Source organism: Panulirus ornatus, chromosome 34 (assembly GCF_036320965.1).
Source record: "Panulirus ornatus isolate Po-2019 chromosome 34, ASM3632096v1, whole genome shotgun sequence".
In the NCBI taxonomy this organism is placed as follows: domain Eukaryota; kingdom Metazoa; phylum Arthropoda; class Malacostraca; order Decapoda; family Palinuridae; genus Panulirus; species Panulirus ornatus.
Window position 1 is genome coordinate 2,792,543 of NC_092257.1, and position 22,505 is coordinate 2,815,047.

General features: G+C 36.3%; 2 protein-coding genes across 2 annotated transcripts in view; both read right to left on the reverse strand.

Annotated features, from left to right (window-relative positions):
- The window catches only part of LOC139759775 (uncharacterized), a 30,223-nt gene extending 17,198 nt beyond the window's left edge, over positions 1-13,025 (reverse strand). The window contains exons 1-10 of the mRNA XM_071682224.1: positions 12,894-13,025; positions 11,656-11,778; positions 10,723-10,851; positions 9,463-9,585; positions 8,522-8,650; positions 7,270-7,392; positions 6,337-6,465; positions 5,079-5,201; positions 3,257-3,379; positions 1,386-1,508 (exon numbers count right to left, since the gene is read on the reverse strand). Of these exons, the coding sequence (XP_071538325.1) occupies positions 1,386-1,508; positions 3,257-3,379; positions 5,079-5,201; positions 6,337-6,465; positions 7,270-7,372 (601 nt within the window). The 5' untranslated portion in view covers positions 7,373-7,392; positions 8,522-8,650; positions 9,463-9,585; ... (1 more) ...; positions 11,656-11,778; positions 12,894-13,025. The remainder of the gene's footprint in view (positions 1-1,385; positions 1,509-3,256; positions 3,380-5,078; positions 5,202-6,336; positions 6,466-7,269; positions 7,393-8,521; positions 8,651-9,462; positions 9,586-10,722; positions 10,852-11,655; positions 11,779-12,893) is intronic.
- Positions 13,026-15,159: 2,134 nt separating this feature from the next.
- Positions 15,160-22,505, reverse strand: part of LOC139759713 (uncharacterized) — a 35,869-nt gene continuing 28,523 nt past the window's right edge. The window contains exons 36-42 of the mRNA XM_071682109.1: positions 21,687-21,809; positions 19,687-19,809; positions 18,865-18,987; positions 18,038-18,160; positions 17,310-17,432; positions 16,107-16,229; positions 15,160-15,293 (exon numbers count right to left, since the gene is read on the reverse strand). Coding sequence (XP_071538210.1) covers positions 15,160-15,293; positions 16,107-16,229; positions 17,310-17,432; positions 18,038-18,160; positions 18,865-18,987; positions 19,687-19,809; positions 21,687-21,809 — 872 coding nt within the window. The remainder of the gene's footprint in view (positions 15,294-16,106; positions 16,230-17,309; positions 17,433-18,037; positions 18,161-18,864; positions 18,988-19,686; positions 19,810-21,686; positions 21,810-22,505) is intronic.

A 22,505-nucleotide genomic window follows, 5' to 3' on the forward strand; every position in this document is an offset into this window, starting at 1 on the left:
GAAGATGATACATCAACGAAAATCATGCTTAAACAAATCGGTAGAAATGGAATATATGATCCCTTGACCATATAAACTTGAAGAGGAACTTACAAACGTCCATGTAGACATGCGTCATACTGGAGAAATGGTGTCTTTCCCCAGTCACTTTATGAGAAATTATTAGAACTGCGTTGGGCAAACAGTATGAAAGACATAATCACATGTGCTTCCTTCAGTATCTATACCATTTCAATTATATAATTTTTCTTATGAATGAACTATATTTCTTGAAAGTAATGTTAAAACATTGTACTTTCTTTTATGATGTCATACCAAATCTGTGATTGCGATAATGTAGATTCTAATTCCTTTTGAATAATCAGAGAAGCAAGAATAAGAAAGAACTGTCATTGATACATAGGATGCATTGTGAAAAGGTGGTGACTGGGTTCTAGTTTTACCGAAACTCTTGATCATCATCCACTGATGAGTATATTTTATAGTAAGAACATTAATAAGCTACAATTCCCAAAAGATAAATGGTATATACATAAGATATCCTAAATATTTAGTGAAATCCTGCAAAAGAAATGAATATCCATTGACAGTAGAAATATCTGAATCACAGTGGAATATCAGACTCATTTGTAGTAACATTCACTGTAAAGGTGACAGTAACTTATTTGTGCACAAAAGACATTTTAAACAAAAAACCATTTTCATAAAAAGATATGAGGATATACGTGAGTCAGTTTAGAGACTGTACGCACTTTTTCCGCCCCGTGTGCGTGAGGACGACTTTAAAGATATGAGGCTGAGAGACAAATGCAATGGGTTCTTTTAGTTGGATGTGTGTTGTAATGAAGATGTGCGATGCCTCAGAGGACAGGACTTCCGTTATATGTCAAGTACCTGAACACCTTTAGACTCGTGGACGTGTGATAATACCTGGTCTTAGTTTTACTCAGATCACTAATAGTTTACACTTCTGTGTTAAGTAAAAACAAATTTGATATCCTTTATATTCGGTGGAATCCTTTGAAAGAAATTCATATCCTTTGAAAACTAAGATATCAGAACACCACAGGGGATTGTTTTCACATTGAATCTACCATTAATCTTAAGTTTCTGCGATACAGTAGTCTATAAGGAATGGAAAATTCATTATTGTTTGATATGACTGTCATCAATTTTCTGTTATTTGTCATTTTCTGTTGATAATAATTAACCTGTTTCTGTAATATAACAAATACAGGATGCTTCCTAACATGCACCGTATGTAGAATGTTCACCAGAACACAAGCTTTCTTGCAACTATCAGATAGCCATCTCTCTCTAATACGACATTAAAGTGAGCATATTCACGCAATGTATTCCCTTGCTTATGCTTTTAGATTACGTACCTGATACTGAGATGCAACACGTACAGCCCGCGCCTATGCAGCCAGCCTTGGAAGGAGCCTCATGCAAGGCACAAGTTGTCTTGCAGGTGCCTCCCGCAGCCACGCAGCCGTGATCGCTGCAAACTGCAAGAGAATTGGTAAGTTTTTAGGTTTTTAGAATACTGTGTTAGCTCTTTTTGCCTTAGTATTATAGATAAGATTATTGATAATTGCGTCCAACCAATACTTTTGGCGATATGGATCATTTTACAGTGGTAATGACAACAGTTTAAGAAGTTCTTGTTGTTTTGTATACAGTATTGTATAGATTACTGTAATGATGTAATGACAATAGGCTAGAGTATGAAGGGAAAGGAATTCACAGGTGAATGCGAAAAGTCTTTCTTGTTTAATTTCTCAGAAAACTGTGACTTTTCTCATTTATTATCATATTCTTAAAAGTGCAATTTCTTGCATATCGCTTCTCCATATGCCGGACAAGTGAAGATGACACATCAAAGAAAATCATGCTTAAACAAATCAGTAGAAATGGAATATATGATCCCTTGACCATATAAACTTGAAGAGGAACTTACAAACGTCCATGTAGACATGCTTATTACTGGAGAAATGGTGTCTTTCCCCAGTCACTTTATGAGAAATTATTAGAACTGCGTTGGGCAAAACAGTATGAAAGACATAATCACATGTGCTTCCTTCAGTATCTATACCATTTCAATTTATATAATTTTTCTTATGAAGGAACTATATTTCTTGAATGTAATGTTAAAACATTGTACTTTCTTTTTATGATGTGATACCAAATCTGTGATTATGATAATGTAGATTCTAATCCCTTTTGAATAATTAGAGAAGCAAGAATAAGAAAGAACTGTCACTGATGCATAGGATGCATCGTGAAAAAGTGGTGAAACTGGGTTCTAGTTTTACCGAACCTCTTGATCATCATCCACTGATGAGTATGTTTTATAGTAAGAACATTAATAAGCTACAATTCCCAAAAGATAAATGGTATATATATAAGACATCCTAAATATTCAGTGAAATCCTGCAAAAGAAATGAATATCCATTGACAGTAGAAATATCTGAATCACAGTGGAATATCAGACACATTTGTAGTAACATTCACTGTAAAGGTGACAGTAACTTATTTGTGCACAAAAGACATTTTAAACAAAAACCATTATCATAAAAAGATATGAGGATATACGTGAGTCAGTTTAGAGACTGTACGCACTTTTTCCGCCCCGTGTGCGTGAGGACGACTTTAAAGATATGAGGCTGAGAGACAAGTGTAATGGGTTCTTTTAGTTGGATGTGTGTTGTAATGAAGTTTTGCGATGCCTCAGAGGACAGGACTTCCGTTATATGTCAAGTACCTGAACACCTTTAGACTCGTGGACGTGTGATAATACCTGGTCTTAGTTTTACTCAGATCACTAATAGTTTACACTTCTGTGTTAAGTAAAAACAAATTTGATATCCTTTATATTCGGTGGAATCCTTTGAAAGAAATTCATATCCTTTGAAAACTAAGATATCAGAACACCACAGGGGATTGTTTTCACATTAAATCTACCATTAATCTTAAGTTTCTGCGATACAGTAGTCTATAAGGAATGAAAATTCATTACTGTTTGATATGACTGTCATCAATTTTCTGTTATTTGTCATTTTCTGTTGATAATAGCTAAACTGTTTCTGTAATATAACAAATACAGGATGCTTCCTTACATGCACCGTATGTAGAATGTTCACCAGAACATAAAGCTTTCTTGCAACTATCAGATAGCCATCTCTCTCTAATACGACATTAAAGTGAGCATATTCACGCAATGTATTCCCTTGCTTATGCTTTTAGATTACGTACCTGATACTGAGATGCAACACGTACAGCCCGCGCCTATGCAGCCAGCCTTGGAAGGAACCTCATGCAAGGCACAAGTTGTCTTGCAGGCGCCTCCCGCAGCCACGCAGCCGTGATCGCTGCAAACTGCAAGAGAATTGGTAAGTTTTTAGGTTTTTAGAATACTGTGTTAGCTCTTTTTGCCTTAGTACTATAGGTGATATTATTGATAATTGCGCCCAACCAATACTTTTGGCGATATGGATCATTTTACAGTGGTAATGACAACAGTTTAAGAAGTTCTTGTTGTTTTGTATACAGTATTGTATAGATTACTGTAATGATGTAATGACAATAGGCTAGAGTATGAAGGGAAAGGAATTCACAGGTGAATGCGAAAAGTCTTTCTTGTTTAATTTCTCAGAAAACTGTGACTTTTCTCATTTATTATCACATTCTTAAAAGTGCAGTTTCTTCCATATCGCTTCTCCATATGTCGGACAAGTGAAGATGATACATCAACGAAAATCATGCTTAAACAAATCGGTAGAAATGGAATATATGATCCCTTGACCATATAAACTTGAAGAGCGACCTACAAACGTCCATGTAGACATGCGTCATACTGGAGAAATGGTGTCTTTCCCCAGTCACTTTATGAAAAATTCTTAGAACTGCGTTGGGAAAACAGGATGAAAGACATAATCACATGTGCTTCCTTCAGTATCTATACCATTTCCATTTATATAATTTTTCTTATGAATGAACTATATTTCTTGAATGTAGTGTTAAAACATTGTACTTTCATTTATGATGCGATAATAAATCTGTGATTTTGAGAATGTAGATTTTAATCCCTTTGGAATCATCAGAGAAGCAAGAATAAGAAAGAACTGTCATTGATATATAGAATGCATTGTGAAAAAGTGGTGAAACTGGGTTCTAGTTTTACCGAAACTCTTGATCATCATCCATTGATGAGTATATTCTATAGTAAGAACATTAATAAGCTACAATTTCCAAAAGATAAATAATGTATACATAAGATATCCTAAATATTCAGTGAGATCCTGCAAAAGAAGTGAATATCCATTGGCAGTAGAAATATCTGAATCACAGTGAAATATCTGACTCATTTGTAGTAATATTCACTGTAAAGGTGACAGTAGTTTGCTTGTGCACAAAAGACATTTTAAACAAAAACCATTATCATAAAAAGATATGAGGATATACGTGAGTCAGTTTAGAGACTATACGCACTTTTTCCGCCCCGTGTGCGTGAGGACGACTTTAAAGATATGAGGTTGAGAGACAAGTGTAATGGGTTCTTTTAGTTGAATGTGTGTTGTAATGATGTGCGATGCCTCAGAGGACAGGACTTCCATTATGATACCTGGCCTTAGAGTTAATCAGATCACTAATAGTTTACAATTCTGTGTAAAATAAAAACAAATTTGATATCCTAGATATTCGATGGAATCCTTTGAAGAAATTCACATCCTTTGAAAACAAAAATATCAGAACACCACAGGGGATTGTTTTCACATTGAATCTTCCATTCATCTTAAATTTCTGCTATACAGTAGTCTATGGGGAATGGAAAACCGTTATCGTTTAATATGATTATGTCATCAGATTTCCGTTATTTGTGATTTTCTGTTGAGACTAACTAACCTGTTTCTGAAATGCAACAAACACAGGATGCTCCTTTACAAGCACCGTTTGTGCGATGTTCGCCAGAACACAATCTTTCTAGCGACTATAAGATAGCCATCTCTCTCTAATATGACATCAAAGTAAGTATATTCACGCGATACATTTCCTCTCTTATACTTTTAGTACGTACCTGATATTGGTTTGCAACACGTACAGCCCGTGCCTATGCAGCCAGCCTTGGAACCAACTTCATGCAAGGCACAAGTAGTCTTGCAGGTGCCTCCCCCAGCCAAGCAGCCGTGATCGCTGCAAACTGCAAGAGAATTGGTAAGTTTTTAGAATAATGTGTTTGCTCTTTTTGCCTCAATATTATAGGTAATATTATTGATAATTGCGCTCAGCCAATACTTTTGGCGGATTTGTTCGTATTACAGTGGTAATGGCAAAGTTGAACAAGCACATGTTGTTTTGTATACAGTATTGTATAGATTACTGTACTGATGTAATGACAATAGGCAAAAGAGTGAAGGGGACAGAATTCACAGGTGAGTGCGAAATGTCTTTCTTGTTTAATTCCTTAGGAAATTTCTGTGATTTTCCTCACCAATGTCACATTCTCAAAAGTGCTTTTTTCTTTCACATGTAGCTTCTCCCTATGTCGGACGAATGATGATATATGAAAGAAAATCGTGCTTGAACAAATCAGTGGAAAAGGAACATATGATTTCTTAACCTTATACAATCTAAAAGAAGCATGATTCACAAACGTGCATGCAGAGATGCGTCACATTGAAGAAATGGTGTATTCCCTTGGTCACCTTATGAAAAATTGCTAGAACTACATAGGTAAAATAGGATGAAAGACATGATTGCATGTGCTTCCCTCAGTATCTATACCATTTCATATTATACCATTTCTATACGTGAAATATATTTCTTGTGTGTAGGCTTAAAGCATTATACTTTCTTTTTTGATGTGATAATGAATCTGTGATTGTAATATTGTAGATTCTAACCCCCTTGGAATAATCAGAGAGGGGAGAACAAGAAAGAACTGTCATTGATATATGGGATGCATCGTGAAAGAGTGGTGAAACTGGGTTCTAGTTTTACCGAAACTCTTGATCATCATCCACTGATGAGTATATTCTAGTGTAAGAATATTAATAAGCTACAATTTCCAAAAGATGAAAAATATATACATAAGATATCCTAAATGTTCAGTGAAATCCTGCAAAAGTAGTTACTGTCTATTGGCAATAGAAATATCTAAATCACATTGGGATATTTGTACGTGTGAACTAACATCAATTTTACGTTTTAGTCCTTATGAAAGGCACACATGTTCTTAAACAGCAACAATTAATCTTACCATCAAATTTCTGTTATATGTGATATTCTACAATTTCACAATACGAAATCTTTTGATTAATTGTAGTGATACTAACCTGGTTCTGGAATACAGCACACACAGGATAATCCCTTACAAGCACCGTATGTGGAACGTTCACCCAGAATACAAGACTTCTTGCAGGACCCGCCAGCCGCAAAGCATCCGTTGTCACTGCAACCTGCAACTAATTTCCAGACACATTTGTTGGAATATTTCGTCACGAAAGCGATCATACTAAATTCTAATTAATCTTCACTGTAAAGATGATAGGAAGTTACTTATGTACAAAACATACATTGTAGACAAAACCCTTTTTCATAAAGATACGAGGATATCTACGAGTGATCGAAGAGGGTGTACGCACTTGATCCACCCAACGTGCGTGAGGACTACGTTAAAGATATGAGGCTGATAGACAAGTGTAAGGGGCTGTTTTACTTGGATGTGTGTTGTTATGATGTGCGATGCCTCAGAGGACGGGACTTCCATTACATTTCCATACACCTGAACACCTTTAGACTCTTGGACAATTGATGATACCTGGCCTAAGTTTTACTTAGATCACAAATAACTTACGCTTCCGTCTAAAGTAAAAATCAATTTGATATCCTAGATATTCGATGGAATCCTTTGAAAGAAATTCATATCATTTGAAAACGAAAATATCAGAACACCACAGGGATTATTTTCACATTAAATCTACCATGAATCTTAAGTGTTTGAGATACAGTAGTCTATAAGGAATGGCAATTCGTTTTTGTGTAATATAGTTATGTCATCAAATTTGTTATTTGTGATTTTCTGTTGATGCTATCTAACCTGTTTTTCGAATGCAACGAACACATGATGATCCCTTACAAGCAGTGTGTTTGAGATATTAGCCCAGAAGACAAGCTTTCTTGAGACTATATGATTGTTATATCTCTCTAATAAGACATTAAAGTAAGCATATTCACTCAATATATATCCGTGCTTATATTTTCATTACCTGATATTGGTGTGCAACACGTACAGCCCGCGCCAATGCAGCCAGCCTTGGAATCAGCCTCATGCAAAGCACAAGTAGTCTTGCAGATGCCTCCCCCAGCCATGCAGCCGTGATCGCTGCACACTGCAACAGAATTGGTAAGTTTTTAGAATATAGTGTTAGCTCTTTTTGCCTCATTATTTACAGGTAATGTCAATAATTGAGCACAACCAACACTTTTGGCTGTATGGATCATATTAGTGATAATGACAATAGTTTCAGAAGTACCTGTTGTTTTGTATAAAGTATTGTATAGATTACTGGATTGATGTAATGACAATAAGCGAAAGAGTGAAGGGAACAGAATTCACAGATGAATGCGATATGTCTTTCTTGTTGAATTCCTTAGAAAACTGTGACTTTCCTCATCCAGTGTCACATTATCAAAAGTACAGATTTTTTTACACATATGTTTTCCTAATGTGAGACAAGTGGAGATGATATACTAAAGAAAACAATGCTAAAACAATTCAGTAGAAAAGGACCCTATGATACCTTAAACTTGTACAATTTAAAAGAAGCGGGATTCACAAACGTGCATTTAAAGATGCGTCATATTGGTGAAATGGTGTCTTTCCCAGATCACTGTATGAGAAATTACAGAATTGCGTTGGTAAAGCAGGATGAAAGACTATAGCGGCATGTACTTCTCTCAGTATCGATATCATTCAATATCTTATCAATTTTATAAGAGTGAAATATATTTCTTTTGTGTAGTGTTAAGACATTGTACTTTTATTTATGATGTGATAACCTGTGATTGTGATACGGTAGATTCTAACCCCTTTGGAATATTCAGAGTCGCAAGAATTAGAAAGAACTGTCATTTATATATGGGAAGCATCGTGAACAGATGGTGAGATTAGGTTCTAGTTTTACCGCAACTCTTGATCGTCATTCACTAATGAGTACACTCTAGACTAAGAACATTAATAAGCTACACTTTCCAAGAGTTAAATAATATATACATATGATATCCTAAATATTCAGTGAAATCCTTAGAAGAAGTAGATATCTATTGGCAATAGATATATCAGAATTACATTGGAATATTTGTAGGGGACATCTAACATCAATTCTATGCTTTTGTCCATATGAAAGGCAAACATGTTCTTAAACAGCAACAGATAATCTTATCATCAAATTTCTGTTATATGTGATATTCTAAAGTGTCTCGATACGAAATCTTTTGATTAATTGTAGTGATACTAACCTGGTTCTGGAATACAGCACACACAGGATAATCCCTTACAAGCACCGTATGTGGAACGTTCACCCAGAATACAAGACTTCTTGCAGGACCCGCCAGCCGCGAAGCATCCGTTGTCACTGCACACTGCAACTATTTTCCAGACACATTTGTAGGAATATTTCGTCACGAAGTGATCATACTAAATTCTAATTAGTCTTCACTGTAAAGATGATAGGAATTTACTTATGCACAAGACAGACATTATAGACAAAACGCGTTTTCATATAAAGATATAACGATATTTGTGTGTGATTTAAGAAGTTGTACGGACTTGATCCGTCCCGTGAGCGTGTTAACTCAGAGATGAGAGGTTGATAGATAAGTGTAATGGGCTCTCTTAGTTGGATGTGTGTTGTAATAAAGATGTGTGCTATCCTCAAAGGTTGGACTTCCATTATATTTCAAGCACCTGAACACCTTTAGTCTCGTGGGCGTGCGATGATACCTGGCCTTAGCTTTACTCAGATCACATATATCTTAGACTTTCTTCTAAGACAAAAGTAAGTTTGACATCCTAGATAATCTGTGGAACACTGTGAAAAATGTTTATATTTTTGAAAACGAAAATATCAGAAAACCACAGGGGATTATTTCCAAATAAGATCTACCATCAACCTTAAGTTTCTGCGATACAGTAGTTCATAAGGAATATAGATTCGTTATTGGTGAACAATTTTGTCATGAAATTTCTGTTGTTTATGAATTTCTGTTGATACCAACTTAACTTTTTCTGGAATGCAACAAACGCAGGACGATCCCTTACAAGCACAGTATGTGGAATGTTCGCCCAGAACACAAGCTTTCTTGCCAGTATAAGAAAGCCATATCTCTCTAATATGACATTAAAGTGAGCATATTCACACAAGGATATCTATTTCCTTGTTTATGTTTCTAGTACATACCTGATTTCGGGGTGCAACACGTGCAACCCGCGCCTATGCAGCCAACACTGGAACCAGCCTCATCCAAGGCACAAGTTTTCTTGCAGGTGCCTCCCTCAGCCACGCAACCGTGATCGCTACAAACTGCGACAGAAATGGCAGATTTTTAGAATATATTGTTAGCTGTTTTCGATTCGGTATTTTAGGTAAAGTTAACGATAATGGCGCACAACCAATGCTTTTGGTGGTGTGGACCATATTAGTGGTAAAGGCAACAGTTTCAGGAATACTTGTTGTTTTGTATACAGCATTGTAGAAATTACTGTATTGATGTAATGGCAATAGACGAAAGAGTGAAGGGGACAAAATTCACAAGTGAATGCGAAATATCTTTCTTGTTGAATTCCTTAGAAAACTGTGATTTTCCTCACCCAGTGTCACATTATCAAAAGTGCAGATTTTTTACACATATGTTTTCCTTATGTGAGACAAGTGGAGATGATATATTAAAGAAAATCCTGCTGAAACAAATGAAAAGAAAAGGAACATATAATCCCTTATCCTGCAAAATTAGTGGGATTCTCAAACGTGCATGGTGAGATGCGTCATATTGGTAGAATGGTGTCTTTCCCAATTCAGTTCATGACAAATTGTTAGAACTGCATAGTTAAAATACGATACAAGGCATAACTGCATGTGCTTCTCTCAGTACCTATACCATTCCATATTATTTCAATTTGCGTATGAGTAAAATACATTTCTATTGTGCAGCCTTGAGATATTATGGTTTCTTTTATGATGTCTAAATATGTCTGTGGCTCTGATATTGTAAATTCTAACCTCTATGGAATAAGCTAAGAGGCAAGAATAAAGAATACTTGTCAGTGATATATGGGATGCATCGTGAATTACTGAGAAACTGGGTTCCAATTTTTTTCCAAAAAAAAATCTTTGATCGTCATCCACTTTCCCAAAGAAAATGATACAATTTTCCAAAAGAAAATGATATAACTTTCCAAAAGGAAATAATAAATACATGTGATATCCTAAATATTCAGTGAAATCCTCAAAAGAAATTGATATCTATTGGCAATAAAAACATCTGAATCGCAGTATAATATCTGTACGTGAAATCTAACATCAGTTTTACGTTTCAGTCAATGAAAATGTCAGACATGTTCTCAAACGGCAACAGATAATCTTGCTATCAAATTTCTGTTATCTGTGATAATTTAAAGTGTCTCAATTCGAAATCTTTTGATTAATTGTAGTGATACTAACCTGGTTCTGGAATACAGCACACACAGGATAATCCCTTACAAGCACCGTATGTGGAACGTTCACCCAGAATACAAGACTTCTTGCAGGACCCGCCAGCCGCGAAGCATCCGTTGTCACTGCACACTGCAACTAATTTCCAGACACATTTGTAGGAATATTTCGTCACGAAAGTGATCATACTAAATTCTAATTAGTCTTCACTGTAAAGATGATAGGAATTTACATATGATGCACAAAACAGACATTATAGACAAAACGCGTTTTCATTAAAGATATGAGGATATATGTGAGTGATCTAAGACGCTGTATGCACTTGATCCACTCTGTGATCGTGAGGACTGCGTTAAAGATAAGAGGTTGATAGATAAGTGTAATGGACTTTCTTAGTTGGATGTGTGTTGTAATAAAGATGTGTGATGCCCCAGAGGACAAGACATCCATTACATTTCAAGCACCTGAACACATTTAGACTAGTGGACATGCGATGATACCTGGCCTTAATTTTACCGAGATCACTAATAACTTACAATTCAGTCTAAGAGAGAAGTAAATTTGATATCCTAAATAATCGGAGAAATCCTTTGAAAGAAATACATAATCTTTGAAGACAAAATATCTAAACACCACAGAGCAATATTTTCACATGAATCTATAATCAATTTTCACGTTTTTGAGATACAATAGTCTAGAAGGAATGGAAATTCGTTATATAATTCTATCATCAAATTTCTGTTATTTGTGATTTTCTCTTGATACTAACCTTCTTCTGAAATGCAACAAACATAGGTTGATCCCTTACAAGCACCGTATGTGGGATGTTTGCCCAGAATACAAGCTTTCTTGCAAGTATAAGAGAGCTATGTCTCTCTAATATGACATTATAGTAAGCATATTCACGCATTATATTTCCTTGTTTGTATTTGAAGGACATACCTGATTTCGGGGTGCAACACGTACAACCCGTGCCTATGCAGCCAACGCTGGAGCCAGCCTCATGCAAGGCACAAGTTTTCTTGCAGGTGCCTCCCTCAGCCACGCAACCGTGATCGCTGCAAACTGCGACAAAATTGGTAAATTTTTAGAGTATAGTTGTTGCTCTTTTTGCCTCAGTATTATAGTTAATATTATCGATAAAGGCATAAAACAAATGCTTTTGGCGAAATGGACCATATTATAGTGGTTATGGCAACAGTTTCAGAAGTGCTTGTTGTTTTGTATACAGTATTGTATAGATTACTGTATTGATTTAATGGCAATAAGGGAAAGAATGAAGGGAACAGAATTCACAAGTGAATGCGAAATGTCTTTCCTGTTTAATTGCTTCGAAAACTTCTGTGACTTTCCTCACCCAGTGTCACATTATCAAAAGTGCAGATTTTTTACACATGCTTTCCTTATGTGGGACAAGTGGAGACGATATACTGAAGAAAATCATGCTATAAGAAATCAATAGAAAAGGAAGATATAATACCTAATCCTTATACAATGTAAAAGAAGCGGAATTCACAAACATGAATGAAGAGGTGTGTCATATTGGTTCAATGTTGTCTTTCCCAATTCAATTTATGAGAAATTGTTATAACTGCATAGTTAATGTGGGATACAGGCCATAACTGCTCGTGCTTCCTTCAGTACCTATACCATTTCTTATCACCTCAGATTGTATATGAGTAAAATATATTTCTATTGTGTAGCCTAGAGATATTATAGTTTCTCTTATAATATCTAAATATATCTGTGGTTCTGATATTGTAAATTCTAACCTCTTTGGAATAATCGAAGAGGCAAAAATAAAGAATGTCTGTCATTGATATATAGGGTGCATCGTGAATATCTGGTGAAACCGAGTTCCAATTTTTTCCAAAATTTTTGATCGTCATCCATTTCCAACAAGAAAATGATATAACTTTCCAAAGAAAATATTTCATGCGATATCCTTAATGTTCAGTGAAATCCTTACAAGAAACCGATATCTATTGGCAATAAAAACATCTGAATCGCAGTATGATATTTGTACGTGAAATCTAACATCAGTTTTACGTTTCAGTCAATGAAAATGTCAGACATGTTCTCAAACGGCAACAGATAATCTTGCTATCAAATTTCTGTTATATGTGATATTCTAAAGTGTCTCGATTCGAAATCTTTTGATTAATTGTAGTGATACTAACCTGGTTCTGGAATACAGCACACACAGGATAATCCCTTACAAGCACCGTATGTGGAACGTTCACCCAGAATACAAGACTTCTTGCAGGACCCGCCAGCCGCGAAGCATCCGTTGTCACTGCACACTGCAACTAATTTCCAGACACATTTGTATGAATATCTCGTCACGAAAGTGATCATATTAAATTCTAATTAGTCTTCACTGTAAAGATGATAGGAATTTACAAAACAGACATTGTAGACAAAACGCGTTTTCATTAAAGATATGAGGATATATGTGAGTGTTCTAAGACGTTGTATGCACTTGATCCACTCTGTGATCGTGAGGACTGCGTTAAAGATAAGAGGTTGATAGATAAGTGTAATGGGCTTTCTTAGTTGGATGTGTGTTGTAATAAAGATGTGTGATGCCCCAGAGGACAGGACTTCCATTATATTTCAAGCACCTGAACACCTTTAGACTCGTGGACATGCGATGATACCTGGCCTTAATTTTACTGAGATCCTTAATAACTTACACTTCAGTCTAAGACAGAAGTAAATTTGATATCCTAAATAATCGGAGGGATCCTTTGAAAGAAATTCATAATCTTTGAAGACAAAATATCAGAACACCACAGGGCAATATTTTCACATTAAATCTATCATCAATTTTTAAGTTTTTGAGATACAATAGTCTATAAGGAATGAGAATTTGTTGTTATGCAATATAATTCTATCATCAAATTTCTGTTATTTGTGATTTTCTGTTGATGCTAAACTTTTTCTGCAATGCAACAAACATAGGTTGATCCCTTACAAGCACCGTATGTGGGATGTTTGCCCAGAGTACAAGCTTTCTTGCAGGACCCGCCAGCCGCGAAGCATCCGTTGTCACTGCACACTGCAACTAATTTCCAGACATATTTGTAGGAATATCTCGTCACGAAAGTGATCATATTAAATTCTAATTAGTCTTCACAGTAAAGATGATAGGAATTTACTTATGCACAAAACAGACATTGTAGACAAAACGCGTTTTCATTAAAATATGAGGATATATGTGAGTGATCTAAGACGTTGTATGCACTTGATCCACTCTGTGATCGTGAGGACTGCGTTAAAGATAAGAGGTTGATAGATAAGTGTAATGGGCTTTCTTAGTTGGATGTGTGTTGTAATAAAGATGTGTGATGCCCCAGAGGACAGGACTTCCATTATATTTCATGCACCTGAACACCTTTAGACTCGTGGACATGCGATGATACCTGGCCTTAATTTTACTGAGATCCTTAATAACTTACACTTCAGTCTAAGACAGAAGTAAATTTGATATCCTAAATAATCGGAGGGATCCTTTGAAAGAAATTCATAATCTTTGAAGACAAAATATCAGAACACCACAGGGCAATATTTTCACATTAAATCTATCATCAATTTTTAAGTTTTTGAGATACAATAGTCTAGAAGGAATGGAAATTCGTTATATAATTCTATCATCAAATTTCTGTTATTTGTGATTTTCTGTTGATGCTAAACTTTTTCTGGAATGCAACAAACATAGGTTGATCCCTTACAAGCACCGTATGTGGAACGTTCACCCAGAATACAAGACTTCTTGCAGGACCCGCCAGCCGCGAAGCATCCGTTGTCACTGCACACTGCAACTAATTTCCAGACATATTTGTAGGAATATCTCGTCACGAAAGTGATCATATTAAATTCTAATTAGTCTTCAGTGTCAAGGTGATAGGAATTTACTTTTGCATAAAACAGACATTGTAGACAAAACGCGTTTCATTAAAATATGAGGATATATGTGAGTGTTCTAAGACGTTGTATGCACTTGATCCACTCTGTGATCGTGAGGACTGCGTTAAAGATAAGAGGTTGATAGATAAGTGTAATGGGCTTTCTTAGTTGGATGTGTGTTGTAATAAAGATGTGTGATGCCCCAGAGGACAGGACTTCCATTATATTTCATGCACCTGAACACCTTTAGACTCGTGGACATGCGATGATACCTGGCCTTAATTTTACTGAGATCCTTAATAACTTACACTTCAGTCTAAGACAGAAGTAAATTTGATATCCTAAATAATCGGAGGGATCCTTTGAAAGAAATTCATAATCTTTGAAGACAAAATATCTAAACACCACAGGGCAATATTTTCACATTAAATCTATCATCAATTTTTAAGTTTTTGAGATACAATAGTCTAGAAGGAATGGAAATTCGTTATATAATTCTATCATCAAATTTCTGTTATTTGTGATTTTCTGTTGATGCTAAACTTTTTCTGGAATGCAACAAACATAGGTTGATCCCTTACAAGCACCGTATGTGGAACGTTCACCCAGAATACAAGACTTCTTGCAGGACCCGCCAGCCGCGAAGCATCCGTTGTCACTGCACACTGCAACTAATTTCCAGACATATTTGTAGGAATATCTCGTCACGAAAGTGATCATATTAAATTCTAATTAGTCTTCAGTGTCAAGGTGATAGGAATTTACTTTTGCATAAAACAGACATTGTAGAAAAAACGCGTTTTGATAAAAAGATATAAGGATATATGCGAGTGATCTAAGAGGCTGTACGCCCTTGATCCGCCCCGTGTGTATGAGGACTGCGTTACAGATAAGAGGTTAAGGGATAAGTGTAATGGGTTCTCTTAGTTGGGTGTGTGTTGCAATAAAGATGTGTGATGCCTCACAAGACAGGACTTCCATTATATTTCATGCACCTGAACACCTTTAGACTCGTGGACATGCGATGATACCTGGCCTTAATTTTACTGAGATCACTAATAACTTACACTTCAGACTAAGATAGAAGTAAATTTGATATCCTAGATAATCGGAGGAATCCTTTGAAAGAAATTCATATTTTTTGAAAACAAAAATATCAGAACACCACAGGGGATTGTTTTCATATTAAATCTACCATTAACCTTAGGTTTCTGTGATACTTTAGTCTAAAAGAAATGGAACTTAGATATTTTTTGATTTTTTTTTCCATCAAATTTCTGTTATTTATGAATTTCTGTTGACTAAGTAGCCTGTTTTGTTATGCAACAAACACAGGATAAATCCCTTACAAGTACCGTTTGTGAGAAGTTTGCCGAAATCACAAGCTTTCTTGAGACTATAAAAAGAGCCATGTCTCTCTGATATGACATTAAAGTGAATATATTCACGCAATATATTTCCTTGTTTGTATTTGAAGGACATACCTGATTTCGGGGTGCAACACGTACAGCCCGCGCCGATGCAGCCAACACTGGAACCAGCCTCATGCAAGGCACAAGTTTTCTTGCAGGTGCCTCCCTCAGCCACGCAACCGTGATCGCTGCAAACTGCAACACAATTGGCAAGTTTTTAGGATATAGGTAATATTGTCGATAATTGAGCACAATCAATACTTTTGGCGGTATGGATCATATTACAGTGGTAATGGCAACAGCATCAAAAGTACTTGTTGACTTGTATACAGTATTGTATAGATTACTGTAGTGACGTAATGACAGTAAGCGAAAGAGTGAAGGGGAAAGAATTCACAGGTGAATGCGAAATGTTTTTCTGATTGAATTCCTTAGAAAACTGATTTTCCTCACCCAGTGTCACATTATCAAAAGTGCAGATTCTTTACACACATGTTTGCCTGATGTGGGACAAGTGGAGATAATATATTAAAGAGAATCATGCTATAACACATCCATAGAAAAGGAAAATATGATCCCCTAACCTTATACACTGTAAAAGTAGTGGAATTCACAAACGTGAATGAAGAAGTGTGTCATATTGGTAGAATAGTGTCTTTACCAATTCAGTTTATGAGAAATTGTTAGGACTGCATAGTTGAAATACGATACAAGGCATAACTGCATGTGCTTCCCTCAGTACCTATACCATTCCATATTATTTCAATTTCTATATGAGAAAAATATATTTCTAATGTGTAACTTAAAGATGTTGTACTTTCTTTTATAATGTCAATAAAAATCTGTGGCTCTGATATTGTAAATTCTAACCTCTTTGAAATAATCTAAGAGGCAAGAATAAAGAATATCTGTCATCAATATATGAGATACATCGTGAATAACTGGTGAAACTGGGCTCCAATTTTACCACAACTCATGATGGTCATCCACTGATGAATATATTCTTGACTAAGAACATTAATAAGCTACAATTTCCAGAAGGAAATAATAGATACATGTGATGTCCAAAATATTCAGTAAAATCCTTTTAAGAAATCAATATCTACTGGCAATATTTGTGCGTGAAATCTAACATCAACTTTACGTTTCAGTCCATAAGAAAGGCAGACATGTTCTTAAACAGCAACAGATAATCTTATCATCAAATTTTTGTTATATATGATATTCTAAAGTGTCTCGATACGAAATCTTTTGATTAATTGTAGTGATACTAACCTGGTTCTGGAATACAGCACACACAGGATACTCCCTTACAAGCGCCGTACGCGGAACGTTCACCCAGAAGACAAGCTTTCTTGCAGGACCCGCCAGCCGCGAAGCATCCGTTGTCACTACAGGCTGCAACAAATTCAAGACATTCGTGAGTAAATCTCATCACAAAAGCGATCGAAGTAATTTCTCGTTAGTTCTCATTATAAATGTAATGCAGACAAGATCTTTTTTTACGGATAATTTTGAGAAGACATGCGAGTGAGCCAAGAGGCTGTATGCACTTGACGCAGCCCGTGCGAATGAGGACTGCGTTCGAGGTAGGTAGGCAACTAAAGAAATATATGTATGTTTAGTATGGCACTCACTGAGCTGTTGATAGGCATTCAATCCATGGCTATTTTGCCCATAATAATCACATAATCATTACCCAATTATCTCCTGCATAGCCGAGTGGTTAAATGTACCCAGCTACCACGCAAATGGTACAAAGGTCGAATCCTTGCTGTCAAATATTATGTGAAATCGTTTGAAATAGATTGATATCTTTCGAGAAAAGAAATATCATAATACCACAAGGGATTAGTTTTACAATAAATCTCACATCAATTTTTCGTTTTTGCAACATAACGGAGAGAGATTTTACTTAACATAATTTCCCATCAAATTACTGCTGTGTGTGATATTCTAGTGTCTGGATACGAAATCTTTTCATGAATTCCACTGATACTAACCTGGTTCTGGAATGCAACACATACAGGCTGCTCCCTTACAAGCTCCAAGTGTGGGACGTTCACCCATTGCACAAGCTTTCTTGCAGGATCCGCCAGCCACAATGCAGCCGTTATCACTGCAGGCTGCAACATGTTTTCATAACATTTGTCGACTTATTTTATTGCGAAAGTGATCACACTTAATTCTATGTAATTTTCATCATACTGGCATTACTAATTTGCTTAAGCACAAAACAGACATTCATGGAAGAACAGATTTCTTAATAGTTAGAGGATATGAGTGAGCAGAGACGCAGTATATACTTTATCCAACCCACGAGACTGAGGACAAAGTTAAAGATGTAGATAGGTAGAGAGATAATCATTTGACGAGTATAGTTGGAACTGTAGTTGTAATGCTCACTAAGCTCACTATATCACTCGTGCTCTTTTAGGAGGATATGTGTGTGTTCTGTGTTGCCTGAGAGGACAAGACAAGACTTGTACAGTAGTTCAACCAACTAAACATGAGATAAGGCTAGGTTTGATGTTCATAGATATCCAATAAGTTACACTTCATTCCAAAAGAATACTAGATTATATTTTATGTATTAGATATTCGGTGGAGCCCTTTGAAAGAAATTGAAAGCTTTTGATAAACAGAATATAATACACAGGAGATTATCACTAGGAGAAGACTATCATCAATTTTACGTTTTTGCCATTCAGTAATCCATTTGGAATGTAAATATCTTTATGTAACTATTTTGCCTTCAAATTTGTTACCTTTGATATTTCACAGTGTCTTAATATTTAATGATTTTTCAATTACTTCTATTGATACTAACCTGGTTCTGGAATGCAACACACACAGTCTACTCCTTTACAAGCTCCACGTGAGGGATGTTCACCCATTGCACAAGCTTTCTTGCAGGATCCGCCAGCCACAATGCAGCCGTTATCACTGCAGGCTGCAACATGTTTTCATAACATTTGGTGACTTATTTCATTACGAAAGTGATCACACTTAATTCTAGGTAATTTTCATCATAATGGCATTACTAATTTGCTTAAGCACAAAACAGACATTCATGGAAGAACAGATTTCTTAATAGTTAGAGGATATGAGTGAGCAGAGACGCCGTATATACTTTATCCAACCCACGAGACTGAGGACAAAGTTAAAGATGTAGATAGGTAGAGAGATAATCATTTGACGAGTATAGTTGGAACTGTAGTTGTAATGCTCACTAAGCTCACTATATCACTCGTGCTCTTTTAGGAGGATATGTTTGTGTTCTGTGTTGCCTGAGAGGACAAGACTTGTACAGTATTTCAACCAATAAACATGAGATGAGGCTAGGTTTGATGTTCATAGTTCTCCAATAAGTTACATTTCATTCCAAAAGAATACTAGATTATATTTGATGTATTAGATATTTGGTGGAGCCCTTTGAAAGAAGTTGAAATCTTTTGATAAACAGAATATCATACATAAGATATAATTACTACGTGAAAACTATCACCAATTTTACATTTTTGCCATTCAGTAGTCCATTAGGAATGCAAATATCTTTATGTGTAACAATTTTGCTTTCAAATTTGTTGGCTTTGATATTTCACAGTGTCTTAATACATAGTAATTTTTCAATCATTTCTATGATACTAACCTGGTTCTGGAATGCAACACACACAGGATGATCCCTTACAAGCTCCAAATGTGGGATGTTCATCCATTGCACAAGTTTCCTTGCAGGATCCGCCAGCCACAATGCAGCCGTCATCACTGCACTCTGAAAATAATTTTAAGACAGTTGTAGGTACATTTCATCACATAAGTGATCGCACTTAATTCTAGTTAGTCTTCGTTATAAAGGTAATATTAATCTACATAAGCACACAATAGACCTTCAGATATGTATACTCTTTATAGATAATATTGATGATATATGTGAATATTATGTATTTGATTCTCGCCCTGCGCGCGAGGGCGGTGTTAAAGATAAGAGGTAGATAGGTAGATATCTAGAGACATAGATATTTGTTAGGTATGGCACGAATTCTAGCTATAATGCTCATTGACGTGTTGATAGCCATCCTTTCCATTTCACCAACATTCACAAAGAAAATATAACGTAAATAAAGATAAAAACTTTATCCATATACTTGGACACTTTTCTATTATTTGCCAGCAGCCAGTTTGTGTTCGCCACTATTCTCATTTGGTGGGACTCCGGCGAGCGGTTAGGGATGAAGTCTGCTCTTGAATCCTTCTCAGATGCATAATTTTGCAACTCACATACTTCGAGAGAGGACTAATACTGATTCCTTCTTCCAGTGTATTACATCGTCTTTTCCTTGCATATACTTGGGTTGAATTTCATCAATCAAGCAAAGGATTAATTTTGGAGTGTGTCCAGATCCCGTTTTAGGTGGATGCAATGCCCCCTGCTTTCTACTTCCTGAAGGACTTTACCATCATCTGGAAACATAATCAGGTGGGAGTGTAATCCTTCCAGTACGTCAATTTACGGAGATCAAGATGAGCATCGATCCCAGAAGTGACGCCTGGAACACACCGCCTGAACCCATTTGGAGAAGGTTCCTCTGGCAATCGTCCTTTGTTACCATCCACTAAGATGCTCTTCTATCCGTCGAAATAGTCTCTCTCTTATTCTTGCTTGAAGATCCAGCCTATCTACCAGTCTCCTAAGAGGTGCAGATGTCATTGTTTTATGGTTGTTCAGATACATGCAATCTACCCATCCATCTCTTTTATATATATCACAGCCCTCAGATCAATCGAATATACACATCACACATGATCTGTCTTTGAGACAAAGTTATCCCTCCCTCAGGTGCTCTCTCTCTCTCTCTCTCTCTCTCTCTCTCTCTCTCTCTCTCTCTCTCTTCTGTATATGTCATCAACTTTCTCTAGTTTTCTTTTCCAGTGTTTTTCCAGACCACACTGGTCGGAGATGAAGTCTCCCTCTCCCCGGACTCCTTACCATCTTCCAGCGACAGTTTTCTTTAGCATATGTGTATCAAGATGCACCACCTCAAGCCTGGGACGGATCTTGACAGTGTAAGCCTGTTTTCGGGGAGCCATGACTGGCACAGGCTGGCCTGTGTGTGGGTGGATGTAGTGAGCTCGTTTAAGTATGTGTGTGTGTGTGTGTGTGTGTGTGTGTGTGTGTGTGTGTGTGTGTGATGGCCCAGAAGGCAGGACTCGCACTATATGACAACTACTTTAGCCTTGTGAACATGCGGTGCTGCTGGGCCTAAGTTTTAAGCGAACTTCCTTAACTCAAAACATACCGACAAGTACATTGCAGACAAACTTCGCTAACAGGTTACATTTCTGTCCGTAAGAAAAATCCTATTCATCTGAAATCCTAAGTACTTAGTGGAATCCTGTGGAAGAAATTGATATCCTATGACAAAAGAAATATCTGAGCACCATACTGAATCATTTGTATATACAATCATTAATTTTACGTCTAATTGATATATAAACCATTAGGTTTTCAGGAATGTTTTTAACCTGCTACCAATATCTCTGCCATCCAATTTCAGGCTTCATTTAATCTGTGATTTTCTGAATATCTTGGCAGAAAATCTTAAGTTATTTCTTGGTAGAAGATCTTCGGTTAATTCCACCGATACTAACCTGGTTCTGGAACGCAACACATACAGTTGGCTCCATTACAAGCGCCCATCCTGGGATCTTCATTCGCGGCACAGGTCTCCTTGCAGGTCCCGCCTGCAGCAATGCATCCGTTGTCACTACACTCTGTAATGACCGTCAAAATACTTCTAAGTTCAGCGGGAGAGTAATCAGACTTAATTCTAATCAGTCATCCTCATGAAGATAATACCACTGAGCTTGCTTACACACATGACAGTCATTCATACGAGAACATTCTTACGAGCATATTTGAATAGTAATCACATAGACTCCTGGATATGTGGTGATATCACGGATTATATCTTCTTGAAACTCTCTAGCTCGATATTTATCATGGATAATTAAACTTAGAGCTAAATGACACTTCTATCCCAATGTAGAAAAAGAAACAAAGGATGTCCTTCAGTTTCAGAGATATCCTATCGAAGAAATGAATATCTTCGAAACACCTCAGATCATGAAATCCATCACTAGTTTTACGTTCTTCCTGTATACTAACCTTAAGCTACAACATATGGTATTGCTACTCCTTTTACACGTCTCAGTTCTCTCTCTCTCTTTCTAATCCTTCTCTGTTATCTCCATCCTGTTAGTTCTCTCTCTTTCTAATCCTTCTCTGTTATCTCCATCCTGTTAGTTCTCTCTCTTTCTAATCCTTCTCTGTTATCTCCATCCTGTTAGTTCTCTCTCTTTCTAATCCTTCTCTGTTATCTCCATCCTGTTAGTTCTCTCTCTTTCTAATCCTTCTCTGTTATCTCCATCCTGTTAGTTCTCTCTCTTTCTAATCCTTCTCTGCTATCT